Source organism: Malaclemys terrapin, chromosome 19 (assembly GCF_027887155.1).
Source record: "Malaclemys terrapin pileata isolate rMalTer1 chromosome 19, rMalTer1.hap1, whole genome shotgun sequence".
Taxonomy (NCBI): domain Eukaryota; kingdom Metazoa; phylum Chordata; order Testudines; family Emydidae; genus Malaclemys; species Malaclemys terrapin.
The window spans coordinates 21,368,144-21,388,331 of NC_071523.1; the positions used below are offsets into that span (position 1 = coordinate 21,368,144).

Below are 20,188 nucleotides of genomic sequence, written 5' to 3' on the forward strand. Positions count from 1 at the left end.
GAGGTACTGTGCTGCATATCTAGTGAGTAGATAAGGTTGTACATTTAGCAGAAATTTACAAGGCCATTGCAGAGAAACTAAACAAATTCTTTGCCTCGGTCTTCACTGAAGAGGATGTGAGGGAGATTCCCACACCTGAGCCATTCGTTTTAGGAGACAAATCTGAGAAACTGTCTCAGATTGAGGTGTCATTAGAGGAGGTTTGGGAACAAATTGAGAAATTAAACAAACAGAAATTAAACAGTAATAAGTCACAAGGACCAGATGGTATTTACTCAAGGGTTCTGAAGGAACTCAAATGCGAAATTGCAGAACTACTTATTGTGGTATGTAATCTGTCACTTAAATCAGCCTCTGTAACAGATGACTGCAGATAAGGTAACACCTATTTTTAAAAAAGACTCCAGAGATGAGCCTGGCAACTACAGGCCAGTAAGTCAAACTTCAGTACCAGGGAAATTGGTTGAAACTTATAGTAAAAAAACAGAATTATCAGACACATAGGTGAACATATGTTGGGGAAGCATCAACATAGCATGTGTACAGGGAAATCATGCCTCACCAATCTATTAGAATTCTTAGAGGGTGTCAGCAAACATGTGGACAAGGGTAATCCAATGGATACAGTGTACTTGGACTTTTAGAAAGTCTTTGACAAGGTCCCTCACCCAAGGCTCTTAAGCAAAATAAGCATCTGTGGGATAAGAGGGAGGGCCATCTCATGGATCAGTAACTGGTTAAAGGATAGGAAACAAAGGGTAGGAATAAATGATCAGTTTTCAGAATGGAGAGAGGTAAATAGCGGGGTCCCTCCAGGATCTGTACGGGGACCAGTGCTGTTCAACGTATTCATAAATGAGCTGGAAAAGGGGGTAAACAGTGAGGTGGCAAAGTTTGTAGATGATACAAAATTACTCAAGATAGTTAAGTTCAAAGCTGACTGCAAAAAATTACAAAGGGATCTCACAAAACTGGGTGACTGGACAAGAAAATGTCAGATGAAATTCATTGTTGATAAATGAAAAGTACATAATTCCAACTATACTTACAAAATGGTGGGTCTAAATTAGATATTACCACTAAAGAAGAGATACTGGAATCATTGTGGATAGTTTTCTGAATACATCTGCTCAATGTGCAGTAACAGTCAAAAAAAGTTAACAATGTAAGTAACCAGTAGGAAAGGGATAGATAATAAGCCAGAAAATATCATAATGTCACTAGATAAATCTAGGGTATGCCCACATCTTGAATACTACATGCAGTTCTGATTGCCCCATCTCAAAAATATGTAGTTGAATTGGGAAAAGTACAGAGAAGGGCAACAAAAATGATTAGAGGTATGGAACAGCTTCCATATGAGGAGAGATTAAAAAGACTGAGACTGTTCATCTTAGAAAAGAGACGACTGAGGGGGGATATGATAGAGGTCTATAAAATCAGGCCTGGTGTGGAGAAAGTGAATAAGGAAGTTTATTACCCCTTCACATAACACAAGAAACAGAAAAAAATAGGCAGCAGGTTTAAACCAAACATAAGGAAGTACTTATTCACACAACGCACAGCCAACCTGTGGAACTCATTGCCAGGGGATGTTGTGAAAGACAGAAGTATAACTGGATTTAAAAAAGAATTGGATAAATTCATAGAGGACAAGTCCATGGCTATTAGCCAACATGGTCAGGGATGCAGCCCCATGCTCTGGGTGTCCCGAAACCTCTGACTGCCAGAAGTTGGGACTGGACAACAGGGGAGGGGTTACTTGATAATTACTAGAGCCCTGCAAATCCACGGATATCCACTTTATATCCACATCCACAGATGCCAATAAGTATATCCACGGACCATCAACATACCCGTAGGAAAACACCCTGGTTCAGTAGGAGAAAAACCATCATCATCAACCAGGCATAGTCTGCTAAGGACCATTGCACCACCTAGCATGACCATGGTTGATGGTGTCCCACCAGGCTTCCTGTAGGGAAGTTCCTACTCTGTCTCAATCCTGTGAATCCATGAATCTCTGGGGCAGGCAGCACCAGGCAGGGGTAGGGATGCGCCCTTTGCCCGTGAATGGAGAGTTTGCGAGAACACAGACTGCAAACTCTAGTTTCTTTTGCACGGGTGGAAGGCTTTTGTTAGGGACTGCAGGGAGCATGCTTTGCAGGAACAGGAGGCAAACAAGGCCCAGACTTACAGTAAAGTGTCATTTATCATTTTGCCTCTCCCTCTGCTCGTGGGAGAGGGAGCTGCTTTTAGTGGGTTGCATTGAGATTCAAACTGTTACCTTCACTCTTGTGATTTCTCCCGCCCATGCGCACGCTGTGTGCATACAGCCACTTCATCCCCAAGGGGCTCACCCCGCTCAGAGCTTTCACCAACATTATCTTCAAAGTTTTGAATGGACTCCCAGGGAGCCAGATCCTCAGGTGGTGCAAACCTGAACAGCCGCATTGGCTTCAGGCTCTGGGTGTTCCTTGGCAGAAACATAGACCCAGCTGCTTATTAGCAGCTGCTAGGAAAACCCGCCAGTCCCCAGATCATTTTACCTGCTCTGTCGTCATTTACTGAGGCATGTAGTGGTGTAGGATGAGCTGTAAGTGATTGCAGCCTCCCACCTCCCAGCCTGCCTTTGTGTCCTCCACCATCTCCCCGGGCAGGGTGTGCTCTAGGCACCTCCAGGGCTCTTTTCCCTTCACCCACACATTAAGTGGCACTAATTATTCACTAAGTAGCCAGTCATGTTTCGAGTTACACGGTAATTGAAGTGTTCCTCCAGCATGTCACAATCCTTTGTTGGTTGCTTTCCACACGCCGACCAGTGAAAGTTAATGCTAGCTGCTTCCACCGGCCCATGGTCAGCGTTCCCGGAGCAACCTGCTGACTTGTCTCCCTGACAGTCGTGGAGCGTAGGAGTGCTTTCTTTGGCTCTATGTAAGATTTGTACCTAGAGCCCATCACCGTGTTATCTGTGCTGCACACAGCCCAGAACAGCAGGCCTTTCTCTCCGGGGCAGGGCAGGCATGCTCACTAAAGACAAGATGCAAAAAGTGAGTGTTGTAAAAAACTGGGGGGCAGGAGGGAGCAAGACGAACATGCTTTTCCGAGGACCCACCATGGGTCCAGCATGTAGGTCCTGAGGTTTAACATGCCCCATTAAGGGAGGCCCCTCATCAAACCCCCCTTTGTGCAGGGCTGGTGCTAAACTCCCTGGGCTGAGAGTAACCGCCAGCCTGTGTCTGAAGGTAAGTGTTTTGGCGGGGGCCCGGAGTCAGCAGCAGGGCATCTCGCAGCTACTCCCTCCAGCTACTCAAGCAGCCCCAGGCCAGGCCCCTGGCCCCCAGCCCCCACCCTCCAATCAACCGCACCCCTGCATTACAAGAGAGCCAGTCCTCCGGCACCTCCAGGTGCTGTGGACAAGCCATAAGGAGCTTGCAGAGGGAAGGGAGGGCAGGAATTTCTAGCAACTCCCTGCACTGTCTCCTGGGATTTTCACTTTGGCTTGGAGCCTGCCGAGTGAGCAGCCAGGAGAAGAAAAGGCTCCGCTATTAACATGACACTGGGACTAGTCAAGGGGTAGAAGAGAGCTGATGGTGGAAGAAAAGGGGCACTGGGGCCACGCTGCCACATCCCCCACTGCAGGAAGAGCTGCAGGCACAGGCACCCCTTCGCACTGTGAGCTGCAGCAGGGCCCAGCCAGGAGCTCTCTGCACTGACTGCTGGCGTCTCTCAGAGGTTGCGATGGGCAGCAGTTGGCGCAGCACATCCACGGCCATGGGGGTACAGAGTGGTCCAGATTGCCGCCTGTCTCCCTACTTGGGCACCTCCATGGTTATTTGTACCTGAATGGTCCCAGGGCCGGAGGGTTCTGGCTGGTAGGAACTAGCTTATTCTGCAGCCCAAGGCCTGGAGACTGCCAACTCCTCTCCGGTCACACCAGCTGCTGATCTTACTACTCTCAATGATCCAGCAGCTGTTTGTCATGAGCGCGCTCAGACCTGGGACGTCTTCTATACATCACGTCGGTCTGAAGAGTTGGAGAAACTGGGGTGCTAATGGCAGACCCTCCTTTTATGATATTCTTCCTTATGTCCACACCCTAAATTCCTACTTAAGGTGCCATCAGAGTTTCATCTTAGTCTATTCATTTACCATTCCCTCCCTCCCCCCGACATACTTCTCAACAGGGGGCTCTCTTTCCTACCTTAGATGACAGACGAGCATTGGCCTTCTATCTAGATAGATGTAGTTTGTGTAATTATATTTTGCCATCATCGCCTGGTAATTCACAATCCAAAATTGTTGGGTTGCAGATGAGTGTAACTTCCATGTCTGGTGAGCTGCACGCTAGGTCATCGCTGGGCCTCAGAGAGAGGGAAGCGATTTCTGTCTCTTCCATTTCACGTTTTTCCCCATGAAGAGGAATTAGGGTACAGCCTGTAGAAGCTTGTGTTTGAACAACTGGTCACAAAAGGTCACATTGCTTCCTGGGCCAGCTGTCAGAGAAAGAGACTTCATCCCAGTCGCCAGCAGAGAGTGGAGACGGGCAGTTGTCCTATGAGTGAGCAGGGGCAGAAGAGTCATTTTAAAGCCCTGATCACTGCTAAGATCTCAGCATGTGAAGAAGTTTATTCAGGGGCATTTAGAAAGGGTTAATGATTAACCTTCCGGGTCATAAAATGTTTTACCCATCCAGTCTGCAACTGAACCACTAAGTGCCTTTCACAAAGAGAGGAAGGCAATTAAGCAGACCCATAAATGAGAGAGACATGCAAACCCTAGAGAGACAATATCCCACGCTATTGTCTGTGTTCCCCCTTTCATCCTTAGACATGGGGGAGGAGAGGGTTTTATTGCTCGGGGGATTGTCACAGCCGTAGTGCAGCAAAGATGGACATGTTGGTGGAGAATCTTCCCGAAAGCATAAGCCTTGATCATTCTTGTGTCTTATTGGCAAAGCCATAGAAGATCAAAACGAGGAAGCCAGGAAACCCCTTACAATAGGCCGGCTCCAAGAGGCGGAGGGTTTTAGAAAGACAGACATGCTTTCCCAGCGCTGGGAGAGGGACACTGCCTTATCCCACAATTTTGCTCAGTGAATGACAATGATAAGCATCTTTCCAATGGCCATAATTTGATACAGTTTTGTTTTTAACCCATCCTAGTGTGGCTGCGAGAATCACAGCTGGTGAAAGCGCTCCTAGGTGAGATGCACAGTGGAGCGCCTGTACCGTTAATGATGCCAGACAGGCCGGGTCTCCTGGGACCCACTCACTGTTGCTTGGAATGGCTGGGCCTTCTTCGCAGTTGTCTTTAGCAGCGTTCTTTCATTGCTCCTGCCTTTCCCTGTGAACTCACGTTCCTACAGGAGAGAGAGGAAAGACACAGAGTGCCAGATCCTTCTTTGGTAGATGCTTTATGGAGCTCTTCCAGTTTCTGCTGACGTACCCTTATGCCCACACTAGGTACGTGTGACAGTGAATGGAAACGGCTTATGTTAATGTGCCTCACTTCACCACCACGCCTTCCTTCCAGCTCCAAAAGGAGCCTCCTGCCTCGTGTCCAAGTAGCCTCTCGGAGAGACAAAAGCCCTTTTACTCTCTGAAGCCGCCCCCTTGTTGGGGTCAGTGTGTCACAGCAAACAATGATGGGACTGTTCTGCAACCTCTGCCCCTCTAGATGGCAGCACCGGCACATGCATGGAAGAGCCATTGCCTTGCCAGGCTGCGCAGAGAGGCTGAAGAGCGAAGAGCAGCAAGGATGCTAGAAAGATGACTGTGGCCTTACCAAAATCTCACTGCAGCCAATGGAGGATCTGGGTTTCTTTGCAAACCAGTGCCTGTGCAGGGGAGCAAATACCCCAGCCCGGCCAGCGCTGCTGAGCGAGGCTCCGGGGGCCTTGTGTCCCCCTGGGCAGCTTGTCAGAAATAAAGATATTAAGCTCTGTTGTCCAATGTCATTCCAGCCAGCAGTGAAACTTCAGCCCCACTCTGCCCAAAGCTCAGCTGGAGTTCAGGTCCATGTTGCACAGGGAGGCAGACAGCCCCTTTTTTCTCTCCACTGTGCCTCGGATACCAAGGGGATGGGCGCGATACAAGAACCCAGAGAGAAGGCACATGTGGGTCCAAGTGGACAGGCTCATTCCTTCATGCACTGCAAGCATGAAGTGGAGTTTCTGAGCATTTGCCTGTAATTCCAGTCACTGTTTCCCCAGTTTCACCCTGCTGCTTTCATAACTAAGGGCAGCAGGTGATTCTCCTCCCGGTGGAGGATCCCTAACCCATCTTGCACGAGGCTGCCATAAAACATAGGTGAGATCATCTGACCAGAAGATGGTGAGTCTGTCATGCAGTCTAGGCACTCATCCGACATCGCTTTTCAGCTTGCTCCGGGAAGCTCCTACCATCATGAGGCTGTGTCGACAGAGAACCCAGCCTTGACAAATCAGAACAAATGGGGAAATCTCTGCAAGATCAGACCTGCTAGTCTGCTCTCCATGTAGACATAACTGAGGCCTAAAAGCTTAAAAACCATAAGTGTTCAGGTGTTACTCCAAACTCAGCTGTAGTCTGTGGAGGAGAGCAGGGAGGGGGGCAGGGCATACGTTCTCCTCAAGGGCACTGACTCACATGGTCCAGGATGAGAGAAGTCCTCACCATCAGCTGGCTGTTCAGTGAGTTGTGTGAACGCAGTTTGGCTCACCAGTGCAGTTTTTAGTGAGCAGGTGTGTCCTTCATACTAACCTCAGACATTACTGGTACTAGGGATCGTACTTGCTGGCAATTCCTGCAGAGCAATCAACAGCTAGGGAGGGTTGAGATAAGCTCCAGCTCTGGGGCAGGTGGATCCTACTTGCTTGGATTCTGTTCTGGGGACTTCAGGTTCTGGTGCCTTTCCCCAGCACACAGCCCGCCTGCGGGACTCAAACACATTGAAGTTGGTACACTCAGCACTTAGCAATACAAGGAGCCATTCCCCATCCCCATGCACTACAGTGCCATTTCGAGGGGGGACATTGCAGACAACTGCCCAGAAATTCTTACTGATGCAAACAAAATGGAGCTGGTTCTGTCAGTTTTGACATCACTAAGTTCTGTTTTGGACGAGCAGGCAAGCCCACTGGAGCAAGTGATAGCAGAAATGGGCCCAGGACAGAGTTTTGATGATTTAGGGTGGGGGTTTCCAAAAGTGCGTAATCATTTGGGAGCGCAAGTCCCAGGGAATGTAAGTGGGATTCCTGCTATTCCCAGAGTGCCTCGGGAGCAGGAATTGCTTCCCACTGTTGCACTGGGCCAGGGTTATGCGAATGCAGGAAAGCTGTGGCCTGCACCTGAAGAAATAGAAATGAAGTGCCAGGACAACGTACATACCAAGTAGCAAGGTGAATGGAGTGTAAACAATACGGAAGGGATTTTTATTCAGTCCTTTACAAAGAGAAACCCTCAAGTTGTCAAAAAAGAGCAAACTACAAACCAATCAGAAATACTGTGAATAAAATGCTTTAAACTTTATACTTAAGACAAATCCATTTAGACCAATAGAAAGAATTGTTGCAAAGCATCAACATCACTGACAGAATGGAGATCTTACAAATGCATAGTACACACAGAACAGTTTAAAGAAGTAGTTTGAGTTCCAACAAAAGTACCTTATTGGAATACATTGGAATTTACAAAACATCAATCATTATTGTGCAATAAAAAGACATTGTCTAGTTATCCCAAAGAACGGAGCAGCCTTTGTATTCTTTTTTTTTTCTCCAAAATTCAGTAAAAATCAGGATTGGCTCTCTGCGATACGGTGGCACAAAACACATTCTTTTCAGAATATTGCCTTTTGACACTAAAAATAGTTAAAAAGATACAGTACTACAAATTGTTAACAACTGCTTAAAGCCTTGTTCTCCCCTGGTTAGAGGTGAAACACAAAGAGGTCACCAACAGAATTATTAATAAATGACCAGCATCAATATTTTTAATCCTTAAAGGCACAACATCACTTTCTGGTGGTGGAATTTTATCAATAGGAATAAAACACCCACCCAGACGCTCTGTTTAACCCCTTGTTTCTAAGTTTGTGGTTCATTTTTTTTTATTGCAATTGAAAAATGAATTAGTTAGAATGGTTCATTTAAACATTGTGCATTCCAAATTATAAGCATACCTCACACCTGTCCCTAGACACAGAGACTCTCTTCACTCACTTAACAGGAGAAATCTCATTCTCCAGGACCCAGTTGAGAAGAGCTCAAGATTGAGTATTTTTTGCTTATGACAAAACTAAGGATTCAAACGTAACACGGAAACCGACTGTGTTTCTTTAATGTTTCATTCATGGCTTTGAAGTTTAAGTGAATTAATGGCAGGATCTGGATTGTTCTTTTACAGTCAGGGTTAGATTTGTCAAAAAGAAACACACCTCAAACCCAACAGAATTCAACGGGTGGCTCCAATTTCAGAGGAGTTGAATTTTGGTTCCAAATGCATTTTATTTTCAGTCTAGTGCAGTTGGCAGCACTTTATGTGTATAATTTAAATCAGTCTATTTCAGTAAAATGTACCGGTTCTTTGAATTCAGTCTGCATTTGTATGCTTCAGACCATCAATGACACAACTCAACTGCGGCTCTGTCTGTTCACTCTTTCACTGGAAAAGGCGGCAGAGTTTTCTGGCGATCCGTTATAGACTATTTCTTGCAGCGGAGGAGGATTCTCCCACCCCTTCTTCACATTCAGGCAAAGCAGATAGTTTAGCCACATGCTTTCCCTGGAATTCCTTTCCCCATCAGTGCTGATTAACAAGGTACCAGGGGCTACACAGGTGCCGCTCAGTACTCTCGCTGTGCAGGGAATTGGGGCAGCAGGCAGCATTCTTTAAGGAACCGGTACCAATGGTACTTTGCACTCAAAAGCACTTTTCACTGAGGGATCACAGCCCCGTGAGAAAGGCAAACGTTACTAAACTGCCACCACATCTGAGGAAACCGAGGCACACAGAAGTGGTGTGAGCTTGGACAAGTCACTTGTCCAATGAACAGCAGAGCCATGAACAGGATCCAGGAGTCCTGCCTCGCAGCCCCTCTAGACCCAACCGGCCTCCCTGTGCAGAGCAGGAAGGTTATCGGAGAGATGCTTTCTATTTACCCCCACCCCAGGGCAATCGGGGCTGATGGGAAAGGAAATGGCAGAGAACTACAGGGCGAGGCAGAGGCCCTGGTCACAGTCTTGTCAGCCCTCCTGAGCATGCTGCTGACACCCTTCAGTGCTCGCTTGTGAGCTAGCGAAATCTCACGTACTAGAAAATAAGCCGCTGGGGCACAGAGTCCCGTCAAAAGCGCTACTGCTAACTGTTCTATGGCATATGTATATTTTCTGTTCTCAGACAGCTCCTGCTAGCACCGGGGAATCTCAGCTGAGAGTGTAGCTGGTCTAACTCAAAGAAATGCAAGAGTACATGAAACCAATACATGCATGTTACCATATTTTACAATATATATCGGGTTGCATTCACACAAGCATAACATCACAGACCAGGGAGGGAATGTCCCTCTTTATGCAGCACGTAGGGACTGCCCGTGAATACGGCATGCAGCTTGGGGCATCCCCATTCCAGATGGCTAAAACAAATCAGAGGGGATCAAGATAGAGGGGCCCAGAGCATGATAGGTTCAGAGGGGCTGCTGACCTAACCAAACACTGAAAGAGCTAAGTATGAATAACTCAGCAGAGAGACCAGTAAGAGCGGCAGGGAACAGCCACAGTGTAAGTACTTGACAGAGAGCAGTGAGTTTATCAAAGGGAAAGTTTAGGGTGGAAGTCAGGACAACTGTCCTAACGATCTTGATAGGACTCGGGAAGAGTCTCCCCTGGGAAAGAGGGTTAGCACTTCACCGAGAATGTGTGTTAATGCTAAACAATCTGTTCCACTTTGTATTAACCTGGGGCACTGGGAATACCTTTCCCAGACCTGCAGAACAGCTCTGTGGGGCTTGAAAGTGTCTCTCTCACCAACAGAAGTGGGTCCAATAAAAGATTCTCACCCGCCTTGTCTCTCTGATATCTGGGGACCAACAGTGCTACACAACACTGCAAAATAGTAGGTTCTATAGTCAAATGTAACTTTTGCAACAATGATTCTCCCTCTGTTATAGGCTGCTATTAAAAAAACACAATATTCATCCCTTCCAAGCTGTCTGGAAAGGGCTATACTTGGGCGCACTATCAGATATGATGACCAACCATATGGCTTCTGCTCTGCAAATGCAGACCTCGGGGTAAAAACATACGCCCATTTCCTGATAACCCCTGCAGGACAGAAGAGCACTATGAATACCCTGGCTGCCAAGCAGAAAGGCCACGTCTTCTCTTAGCAACTCGATATACAACTTGCCACTTCTGTCCCCGCCACCTGCAATGGCTGGGAATGGGGCAGAGTGACCCACTCCAGGCAACTCGGAGGCATTGGCAGGCTCCAGGGAGATTCACATCCAAGCTGCTTTGCACAGCAGGGTGGATTAGGCTGACGCAGACCTTGGAGGTAATAGAAGGGAAAGTAAAAATAGAAGGTAAAAAATGGCAGGGAAATCCCGATGGCTCTTACCTTCCCCAGCCCTCTAAAGCTGCCTTTGGGGAACTGATTTCTAAAGGTGTTTAACATATACTGCAACCCGAGACTAGACATTACATGTTCACAGAACTCGCCATGCTCCAGGTTTCCTACTTCCAGGGAGCAAGTCAGAGGGGATTGGGAGTCAAGACTGGGGCTGTCCTCCCTGGGCGATTTTGGGGGCAAGACCCTTCCCGTCTCTGTGCCTCAGGGCTGCAGAGCAGCACCAGGGTAGCCAGCGATGCGATTTCAAAGTGATGTAGTTAAACTGGTGCAAAAGGCTATGTGTACGTGTCTTTCGGTCTAAGCCAGGCTTATCTCAGTTTAGCTGAAATTGACTAGGAAGAGGGTTAAACTAAACTGGAATAAGCCACTCCTGAACCGAAATACAAGGATCCACACAGGCAGGTGCCGGGCAGGGGCCCAGTCCTTACATCAGAGCTCAGCCAACACCAGGGGAAGTCATGCTGCACCATAAGCAGTCTGGACACAGACAAGGACTCTACCTCCCCACCAGTAAAATGGCCCAATTCACATATGTTTGCAAAGCACTCTGACTCTTTTGGAGCGAGCGATGTGCTAAGCACCGTCAGGGAGTGTATGTAGCTCAAACATAGATTTTAAGAAGCCCAGGCTGAGGGAAGCAAGAGAAAAGGATTGAAACCCTTTGCAAGCCAGATACTGTAACCCTCAAGCCCCAGCCTACGCCCAGGAGTTGAAGAAGAGAGGGGGCTACAGCTAGAGAAACAGGAGTAACAGCCTAGTGGGTGGATTAACTGATGGGCAGAAATATCTGCATTAGAGGTGCAAGCCAACTGGAACAGGAAACACGATGAGAGCCCAGCAGAAAGCCGGCCACTCCTCCCTGCTCTTCCAAGGCACCAGCATCTATCAGCTGATGCACATAACAGGGAGGGGTGCTACTGTAGCAGGTGCGTTTTGGCTCTGATGGGAGGAGCAGACTAGACTTTGACGTGGCAACTCTCAGTATTTTCCAGGGTACATTGGCGGGGCTTGGGAAATAATCAGTGAATATTTCCGTTTTCTCTCCGCCTGTAATCAGGGTTTTTTCCTATTCGCCGAAATTGTATCCCAGTTATGAACTGCAGGGCAGGACACTGAAGCCTTCCACAGCTCTGAACTGGTTCAAGGCGCTAACAGCAAGCATGGCAGGGCTGGGACATATGCGTTGTTAGTGCTGGATACACAATCAGTGCAGAGTGGCCTGCCACTGGGTACCAGTGTTCAAGGGAAAAGTCAAAGCAGAGATGCATCGCTGAGGCTTCAGTTCCCCCCATTAGCAGTGTTCAGACTGGGGCTGGGAAGGGAAGAGAAATGGCTGTGCCAGACCCATGCTTCTGATTGCGGCAGTTGGGGAAGAAAAGGAGTGTGGGGGTGGGGGGTGGGGGGGGGAGGGTACCAGTCATCACCAGCTTTGTTTTTTGCACTTCAAACATTGCTTGTTTTAGTTTTAAGGACACAGAAATTAGCTCCACAGAGTGAACCTGCCACTTTACCTTTAGCTTGTGTCTGTATCAGCGGTGAAACCACAGGATACAAATTAGCTGGATTTCACAACATGAACCCAAAGGAGCAGGAGGCACCAATTCTCCAGTTTCATGCAGGTCCGGAGCAACAAGGCTGAGAGCTGCACGAATGCACAAGAGCAATGGAGCCTTGTGCGAGCCTGTACAACCGGGTCTTGTGCGAGCCTGTACAACCGGGTCTCGTGCAAGCCTGTACAAGAAATGGATCCTCGGGCTGTGGCAGAAGCCACGAGCAGTCTGACTCTAGGAACTACGACTCTCAGCCTCGGCAGTGAGTTATGAAGATGCACTAAGTGAATCACAGATCTGTCTGCGGTCACCGGCCATTACAGAATCCAGAAAAATGGGCCTAATTCACTTAGCCTGTCTTAAAGCCGGCCTCTGTTCTTGGTCCACTGGAGCCAGTGTCATTAGCTTATCAGGTACCAATCTTCTCCTTTTTTTCCCCCTAGAGAAATCAGGTATAAAATTTAATTCACAGTAATTAAAAAAATAACAATGAGGGTTCAAGTATTACAAAATACTGAGCCCCTTTCCCCTTGCCTGGCCTTGGGCTTTATACGCTTCTTAGCTTAGCTCGATGCTGTTAGTTCCCTTCCATTACGCAAGACACCGTTCGCACATGCTCAAAAAGTAGCACTTGGAAATTGGTAAGGGTCACGAGTGGAATGTAACTTCTCCCCACTAGCGAGAGTCCTAGTGAAACAAAGGAGCTCACAGAAAGTCTCTCCCCCCCCCCCCGCCTTCCCCTGGCCCCCCCTCTCCCTCCAGGCAGAAGAGAGTGATCCTGACTCCGCGGAGTTCGCTGCATTGTAGCAGAACAGCAGGTTAACCCAGAGGCCTGGACACCGCCATTGAAATGGAAATGTCGCCTCCTCTTCCCTCCTGACCCACCTCTCTTTGTGGCTCACAGACAGTGTCAAGAAGGGACAGAAGAGACACACTGGTTTTGTCGGTGATTAACTCAGCCTTTCGCTGGCAACAAAAGCTTTTCAGTGCCTGAATTCTGCCCAGTGTATCAATGTTCCCTGCAAAACACACCCCATTCTTCTGCCCTCAGAAAGGCCTTGCCCTCAAATGCGGTGGAGGAGAGACGGGGGGAGAGGCTGAGTTTGTCAGCCCAGAGCAATCTCTGCCTGGGTCTTGTTTTTAATCACATCAATAGGGGAAGAAGAAAACACCCTAATTTTTTCTAAATGTCAAAACTGAATCTGTTCGCTCTGCTCAGGAAGCAGCTGTTTCTGTCTGGAGCAGCCTGGATGCATTGCGATGGCCAGACGCACAGCACGCTCTAGCAACAACATCAGCCGAGTGTTGCCATAATGTTTTCTTACCTGCCATATGCTGAGCCCCATGTTTCCATCTGACTGTTATTCACCACACACGTGACTAACCCAACTCCGTAACAGCACTCGGTCTGTTCCCAGAGCACGAACACAGGCCAGTTCGTACTGTTCAATCCTCCTTTCCCCAGACAGAGAGGGAGCCAGGTCTTGGATAAGTCACACACACACGCGCACACACACACACCCCAGCCCCGCACTATTAGGCACTGTAGTGTCAGGCTACCGTACCTTGGAGATAAGGCTGCTTCCCTTGGTGAGCCAACCGCTCTGACTAAAATGAGAAATATCTTTATTCTTCTCTAAAGGAAACGCAAGCTCAACTTTCAACCCCAGCCTGAACAGGAGAATGCAGCGTGTTAGCGATCACTAGAGAGATAAATGATGCACGTTACAGCTACTAATAAATACCAGGAGAGAACATGGGGTTCAGCTAAACCCCCACCAGCCTTTTACAGACGGCACAATCCTGCTGCCCAGAATAAAGCAGAGTATTCGCTCTGTGCTGCAGCACCTGCTCCGATCCCCCCATCCCAGGCTCCCCTGCCAGCCACACACAGAAAGGGTCTGGAAGGACCGGGCTGTGGTTTTGTCCACCTGAGTAGGAATTTCAAACATTTTTACACCATCCTCAGATCAGATATTCCTTTCTGTGACATTCCACATCAGTCTCTCGGCCTCCCTTTTTTTAATCATGAGACAACGTCAGATTTCTTTGGTGCTTTGCTCAGCTCCCGCTACTAAACCAAGACCACCTCTTTGAAGGACGTAAGGAAAGCCATAGAAAACCAACACACACGGCAGAGGTGGCATTGGGGTCCAGCACACCTGCTCCTAGGAGGCCGAGCCGATGGAGTCGGAATGAAATGTTATATACCCAGATGAAGCAGAAGGGGAGCTTAAAAAGCTAGTGCTGCTTCCTTTGCTCCCACCTTTCTGTAGATTGTCCTGCTCCCCCCAGGAGATGCTCAAACTCGTCCGAAATCCCCCTGACTCGGAGCAGCTGCTGCTTGCTGGGCGGCTGTCTAATGCCTGGGCCTCCCCGAGTTCGAAGGGAGTTTGTCCCCTGCAGGGGTCTCTGTTTCCCTCGGGAAAGAGGCATCTGGGGTCCTCCTGGGCACGGAGAGGCCTGGGCACAGCGAGGGTGCAGACCTTCCCCTGCGCCGAGAACCTGCGCAGCACCTGAGGCTCCCGCTCAAAGTCGGTCAGAGGGAAGTTGGAGCGCACGCTGGCCTGGGGCAGAAAAGACTCAGGGAGGAGGGAGACGGAAGACGAGTGCATGGGGCTTTTCCTGGGGCTGGGCAGGGGGCTCTCGTCAATGAAGTTCACCACTTCCTCCTTGCTGAAGCACTTGTACAGGTCCTTGCGGGAGAGCGGCTGGAGTGAGATGACGCTCTCCGCAGACTTCCGGCGCTTGCGGTAGGGGAGCCGCTCCTCGTGGTAGGAGGTCAGGCTGCTCCTCCTCCGTGCATGCCGTGGGATGAGGAGGTGGGCCAGCCTGGCCGCGTCCTCACCCGCCCCCCAGCGCTGAAGGTAGGCTGAAATCTGGCCCGTAGTCCAAATGTCCGTTTCATCATGAGAATAACGCCTCAGAGGCGGGACCTGGAGAAGAGGGGAGAAAATACAACACAGGTCAGCCTTCCCCACCTGGCCTGGGAGCTTCGTCGTCAGAGCTATGGAGTCATGTCAAACAAAACATTTATGGCACGTCAATGACTTGGTGCTGGATACAAACAGATCAGAGAAAGTCCTGACTGCCTGGTGCTCCTGCCGGAGGCCAGGACAAGCTGGACGCAGCTCAGTGCAGACGCACATTAGGCATTTATGCTGCTTCCTCAAGCATTTTCCATGCGGGTGGCACAGGGAGGGTCTAACCCCCGGGGAGAGGTTCCACAGGGTCCCCAGAGCTGGTGGCACCATGACTGGAGCTAAGGCCGAGAAGAACATCCCTTTCCAAAGCCGTGCGTTTTCACTGACTCCTGCTGAGTCGCTGTGCTACGGAACGATCTCCCGCACTGTGCAGCGGCAGGATGGTGTGACGGACGGGACACTGGACAGGGACTCAAGAAACCCGGCTCCAACACTAACTCTCCCTGTGACCTTGGGCAAACTGCTTCTCCTCTCTGGGTCCATGTTCCCCTCCCGCCCTGGGTCCGTTGGGATGACACGTTCTTTGGGGCTGTGCCTGGCACAACGGGGACTGGCCTCAGTGGCACTACCACGGTGCAAATTAACAACAACTGATTGCTGGGAAACAGAGAAAGTGGAAATGGAATAGGCGCACACAAGAGCAATGAACCTGGCTGCCCAACTTCTGGTACTCGCAGCTGCTCCAATTTTAAGTAAGCCTGTAAAGTTTTAGGACACAACATGGGTTCGGGGGGGTCAGTGCTACCGCAAAGTGATTCTGAGGGAATAATGCTGACATCTGTCATTCCACTGGGTCTCAGAAGCAGGCAGTAAAATACAGAGCAAGTCGATTACACACAGCCTTTCTTACGGCCATCTCTCAAGGTGTTTCGCATGCAGTAAGAGACAGTCCAGGGGTGTGTCATTTGGACAAGGCCTCATCTTGCACAATGTACTTTGCTGTTTTAAAGGCCAAGTCTGGAATCACAGCAAATTCAGAGGGTGCTGTACCCTGGGGTCTGAGCTCCATTTTGGAACAGTCAGGAGCCCGCCATGAGGGGAGCTCCAGTCAGCTGTTCTTGGGCTGAGACCCCTGATGGGTGCAAGCAACTGCCAAAAGTTAATTTGACAGTTACAAGGAAACTCCACGGATCCCTCAAAACTGGACAAGCAGAGTGAATTGACATACTCCAGGCTGATCTGCTGGCCAATATTAAACCTTTTCTTACAAGTGATTGTGTGGAGCAGCCTGAGTGCAATGGGGCAGCTGTGAAAATCGGCCATGCCCTAGAAAATCCTGACTGATTTTCCGCCAATCAGAATGTGGCACATTCTGGTAGATTTGTAATTAATGTTTATAAAAACTTCCAATAAATGAATTATTACTTGTCAATTGTTTAATTCCTCAGGGCTGCCCTCCTTCGGTGTGGTCAGCACTATAATCAAGTATACTAAAAAAAAATACAAACAGAATAAAGTGGGGGAGGGGAGGTTTGCATCTTACAAGGTCACTGATCAATGAGAGAGCGTACAACAGCAAAGCAGAATAAGCAAAGGTCAAGCAAGGTCTCACCTAGGGGTCAGCGAGCCAAGGGACAGTTACTTTGCCCAGGGACTTTAAACGGCTCCAGTAACGGCCAGTCCATCTTTTATACAGTTACTTTGCTCCCATTCACCCGTCTGCTGCGCTGCCGTCACCCACTAACTTTCCACTGAACTCCATGGAATGGTAAGACATGCTCATCCACACAGCACCAACTGGGCTCTTCCTGGCTGTGCCTGGGACGCAGGGCAGGCAAGCCAGTGCTCGCCGTCTGGACACTCGACAGCAGGCAAGGTACATTCCCAAACTGGACAGACATGGACTGTCCAACAGGAGTGAGCTGAATGTGCCCAGATACACCTGCCGGCACCGCGGGGGCGCCGCACGGGGACACACCTGCCGGCGCCGCGGGCTCCTGTTGCACCTGGAATGCTGAGCCACAGCCAAGCGATTCACACATTTTTTCATACTTTGTAGGCCCTTTCTCTTTCCAAGAGCACGTTCCAAGACTGCTCAGAGGGGAAGGCTGCTGTTCAGCCACTGCCCATCCCGGAGCCCATTACCTGCAGATACTGCATTTTGTTCTCCTGCACCGATCGCACAGGATACACCTGAGGGATTCCTCTCTCCAGGGCCGAGAAGTCGTACTTGGCAATGTGCTCCAGTGCTAAGATGTCCCCTCCGTAGTTATAGTCGTAAGGCCTCTCGTACATCAGGTCGGTGTGAATTGCACCATCCAGGCTGGTCTCTGCAAGGGGTTGGTGTCACAATTAGTTTGGAAGGGAAAAAAGCACGTGCAATTTAGACCAGGAGGGAGACGTGGTGCTCTGGTGGGCAGAGCTCTGCTAGCGGAGTCTAGGCAGGAGATTCTCCAGCGGCAGGGCCGGTGGAAGGATGTTTTGCGTCTTAGGCGAAACTTCCACCTTGTGCCCCCCCCGCCCCCCACCCTGAGGCGCCCCTCCCACAGCGGCTCCCCCCCTCCACCCTGAGGCACCCCCCCCGGTGGCAGCTCACCCCTGCCCCGCCTCCTCCCCGAGCACGCCGTCCCTGCTTCACTTCTCCCGCCTCCCAGGCTTGTGGAGCCAATCAGCTTAGGCGCCGTAAGCCTGGGAGGCAGGCACGGGTGCTCGGGGAGGAGGCGGGGCAGGGGTGAGCTGGGGTGTGGGGGGGTTCCTCAGGGTGGGGGGTGCTCGGGGAGGAGGCGGGGCAGGGGTGAGCTGGGGCGGGGAGTTCCCCTGCGTGCCACCCCCCGCCCTCTTGCTTCAGGCGGCCCTCCCCGTGTTCCACTGCCCCAGCTCCCTCCGCCTAAATGCCGGTGGCAACCGGGGCGGCCGAAGATCCAGTCACTGCGGTCACTGCCGAAGAAAATGACGCCCCCCAAATCCTAGTGCCCTAGGCCACCGCCTAGGTCACCTAAATGGTTGCACCGGCCCTGTCCAGTGGTACCAAGAGCGCTACATCATCGACTGTTCTTAGCCCGAGGAGCCAGGGTTGCTGGGTCGCTCAGGGCTAAATTAAAATGAATCTCCAGCCCAATTCCACGCGCCGCTCCTGGGGGTGGCTGATGAGAACACAGCGATTCCACCTCCTCAGAGACAAGGCCGGGAGATGGGATTCACGTCCCAGGGCTGCAGATGGGGGGGCTTTAGAGAAAACTCATGACTGCAGAGCGGCAAAGGATGGGTTGGTTCAGAACGGGCATCACTAAGGAGCGCCCGTTCAGGGATGGGGACCATGCCCCACTCGACCCACCACTGGTATCATGGAGGGCTGCCAAGCCCACCCAGGCTGCACCCACACTGGTGCTCCAACCCCACCCGCGGGAGGGTGGAAGAATGTGGCACAGTAACAGTTAATGGCATGTGGGTGCCTGGTAACTCCAGACAGGAGAGGACTCCCGGCAAGTGACCCGTTTGCCCACCACCATGCTTGGAATCGTCTTGGCTATGCCTGGCTTTGGCTGACCAACCATAGAAAAGCATTTGCAGCCACTTCATTGCCCATCACCCAGCCCTCCCCACCCCCATGTTAAAATGCAGAGGGTGCATTGTCACTGGCGCAGCGGACACAGGACAAGCACCCCGGGAAGGGGGACTGCCGTGGCGGGCACAGGCTGGCTCAGGCAGCTGCCCAGGGCATCCAGCAGGTGTCAGCACAGGGCGTCGCTCGCTCTCACCTTCATCTGCGTCGTCGTTGGACATGATGGCCACGCACTTCTCCCAGATGGACCTTATGTCTGCTCGGTAGCGATCGCAGGCCCAGAGGAAGAGGGGGAGGAGCAGGGACTGGATGACCGAGCACCAGAGAACACACAACACCATCCAGCTGTAGGACATGTCAGACTTCAGGCTGGCAAAGCTCACCACCTGGGACATCAAACCCCAATGCGTTAGTTACTCAGAATGGAACCATCGGTGCTCAGATGCTGGGCGCATGGCCCCCAAACTGGCCTGGCCCATTGACTCAGGGCCTGCGTGTGCCCCAGAGGTTAGTGCTGCACCCTGCACAAACGGAGGCCCAGGCCGGATCCCCAGGCCGGCTGGCTGGCAGAATGCTGTAGAGACCTGGCCCGGGGCTAGCCATGTGCACTGCTTTCCAGCAGACCCAGCTCCTGGTCCCTGGGCTGGCAGAGTAACTGCTCTGGGCAGGCTCCGAATGGAGCCCGACACAGCTCCGCAACCTAGAAGCCTCCATGGGGGTGGGCGAGTCCTCAGCGTTCAAGCCGAGCATCCCAGCCCTGTCTTCCCTTCTCCAGGGAGCAGAGGGCAGGGACGCCTGGGAGGCGCCGGTACCCAGCACACAGCTGCTCTGAAGGCCCTGCCAGCACTGCTGGGTGTTGCGTTTGGAGGGCGGCACTTACAGCTGCCACCTCAGGGCCTTGCTCAGGGAGTGAGAGCCACAGACTGTGTCTGGGGGAGAAGATGACCCAGGTGTCAGATTGTACCCCCAAGGGTGGCTCCGGCACCACATGCTCGCCCCATACTTCGGGGTGGAGGGGGCAGGTACCTTGCTGGCCTCACGCGTCATGTGTTAGCGCTGGAGCATCGGGAGGAGGCAGTGATTACGGACTCCCACATGCTGCGTGTGTACAGCACCTGGTGCAAAGGGGCCCAGCCCGGCTGACAGGCAGAGCTGGCATCACGGCCTTCCACACCCTCTACGCCGTGGCCTCCCTGCCCTGCCTCCCCGGCACAGGAAGGGATACAGTCACTGCTATGCCACCGTTATTCTTGGCACGGTCCCTCCCTCCCCAGGAGTGAGCAGGCTCAGAGACGTACTGAGCCCTGCTCTCCAAAGTGCTGCATGGAGCTCCCGGGAGCGTCACAGCCGTGGCCAAGCAGCCGAGCGTAACGAACACAAGTCCAAGGCAAGAGCAGCGTCCCGTCCAGCAGGCATTCTCCGTCCCTCTCTGCATCAGCCACTGTCTGGTGCCAGGACACTCCTGAGTGCTCAACATCTCTGTGAACACCGAAACAGGCCTTCATGCACCTGAACCAACTGGGTAACAACTGCGTGAGGCAG

General features: G+C 51.1%; 1 protein-coding gene across 5 annotated transcripts in view; it reads right to left on the reverse strand.

Annotated features, from left to right (window-relative positions):
- Window positions 1-7,377: 7,377 nt before the first annotated feature.
- The window catches only part of GPR153 (G protein-coupled receptor 153), a 50,305-nt gene continuing 37,494 nt past the window's right edge, over window positions 7,378-20,188 (reverse strand). For 2 of the 5 annotated variants that reach the window (XM_054009435.1, XM_054009436.1), the window contains exons 4-6: window positions 18,843-19,032; window positions 17,230-17,414; window positions 13,042-15,096 (exon numbers count right to left, since the gene is read on the reverse strand). In XM_054009435.1, the coding sequence (XP_053865410.1) occupies window positions 14,329-15,096; window positions 17,230-17,414; window positions 18,843-19,032 (1,143 nt within the window). In that variant the 3' untranslated portion in view covers window positions 13,042-14,328. Of the gene's footprint in view, window positions 12,600-13,041; window positions 15,097-17,229; window positions 17,415-18,842; window positions 19,033-20,188 lie in introns of those variants that run through there. The other 3 variants (XR_008442821.1, XR_008442820.1, XM_054009437.1) reach the window with 3 other exon arrangements.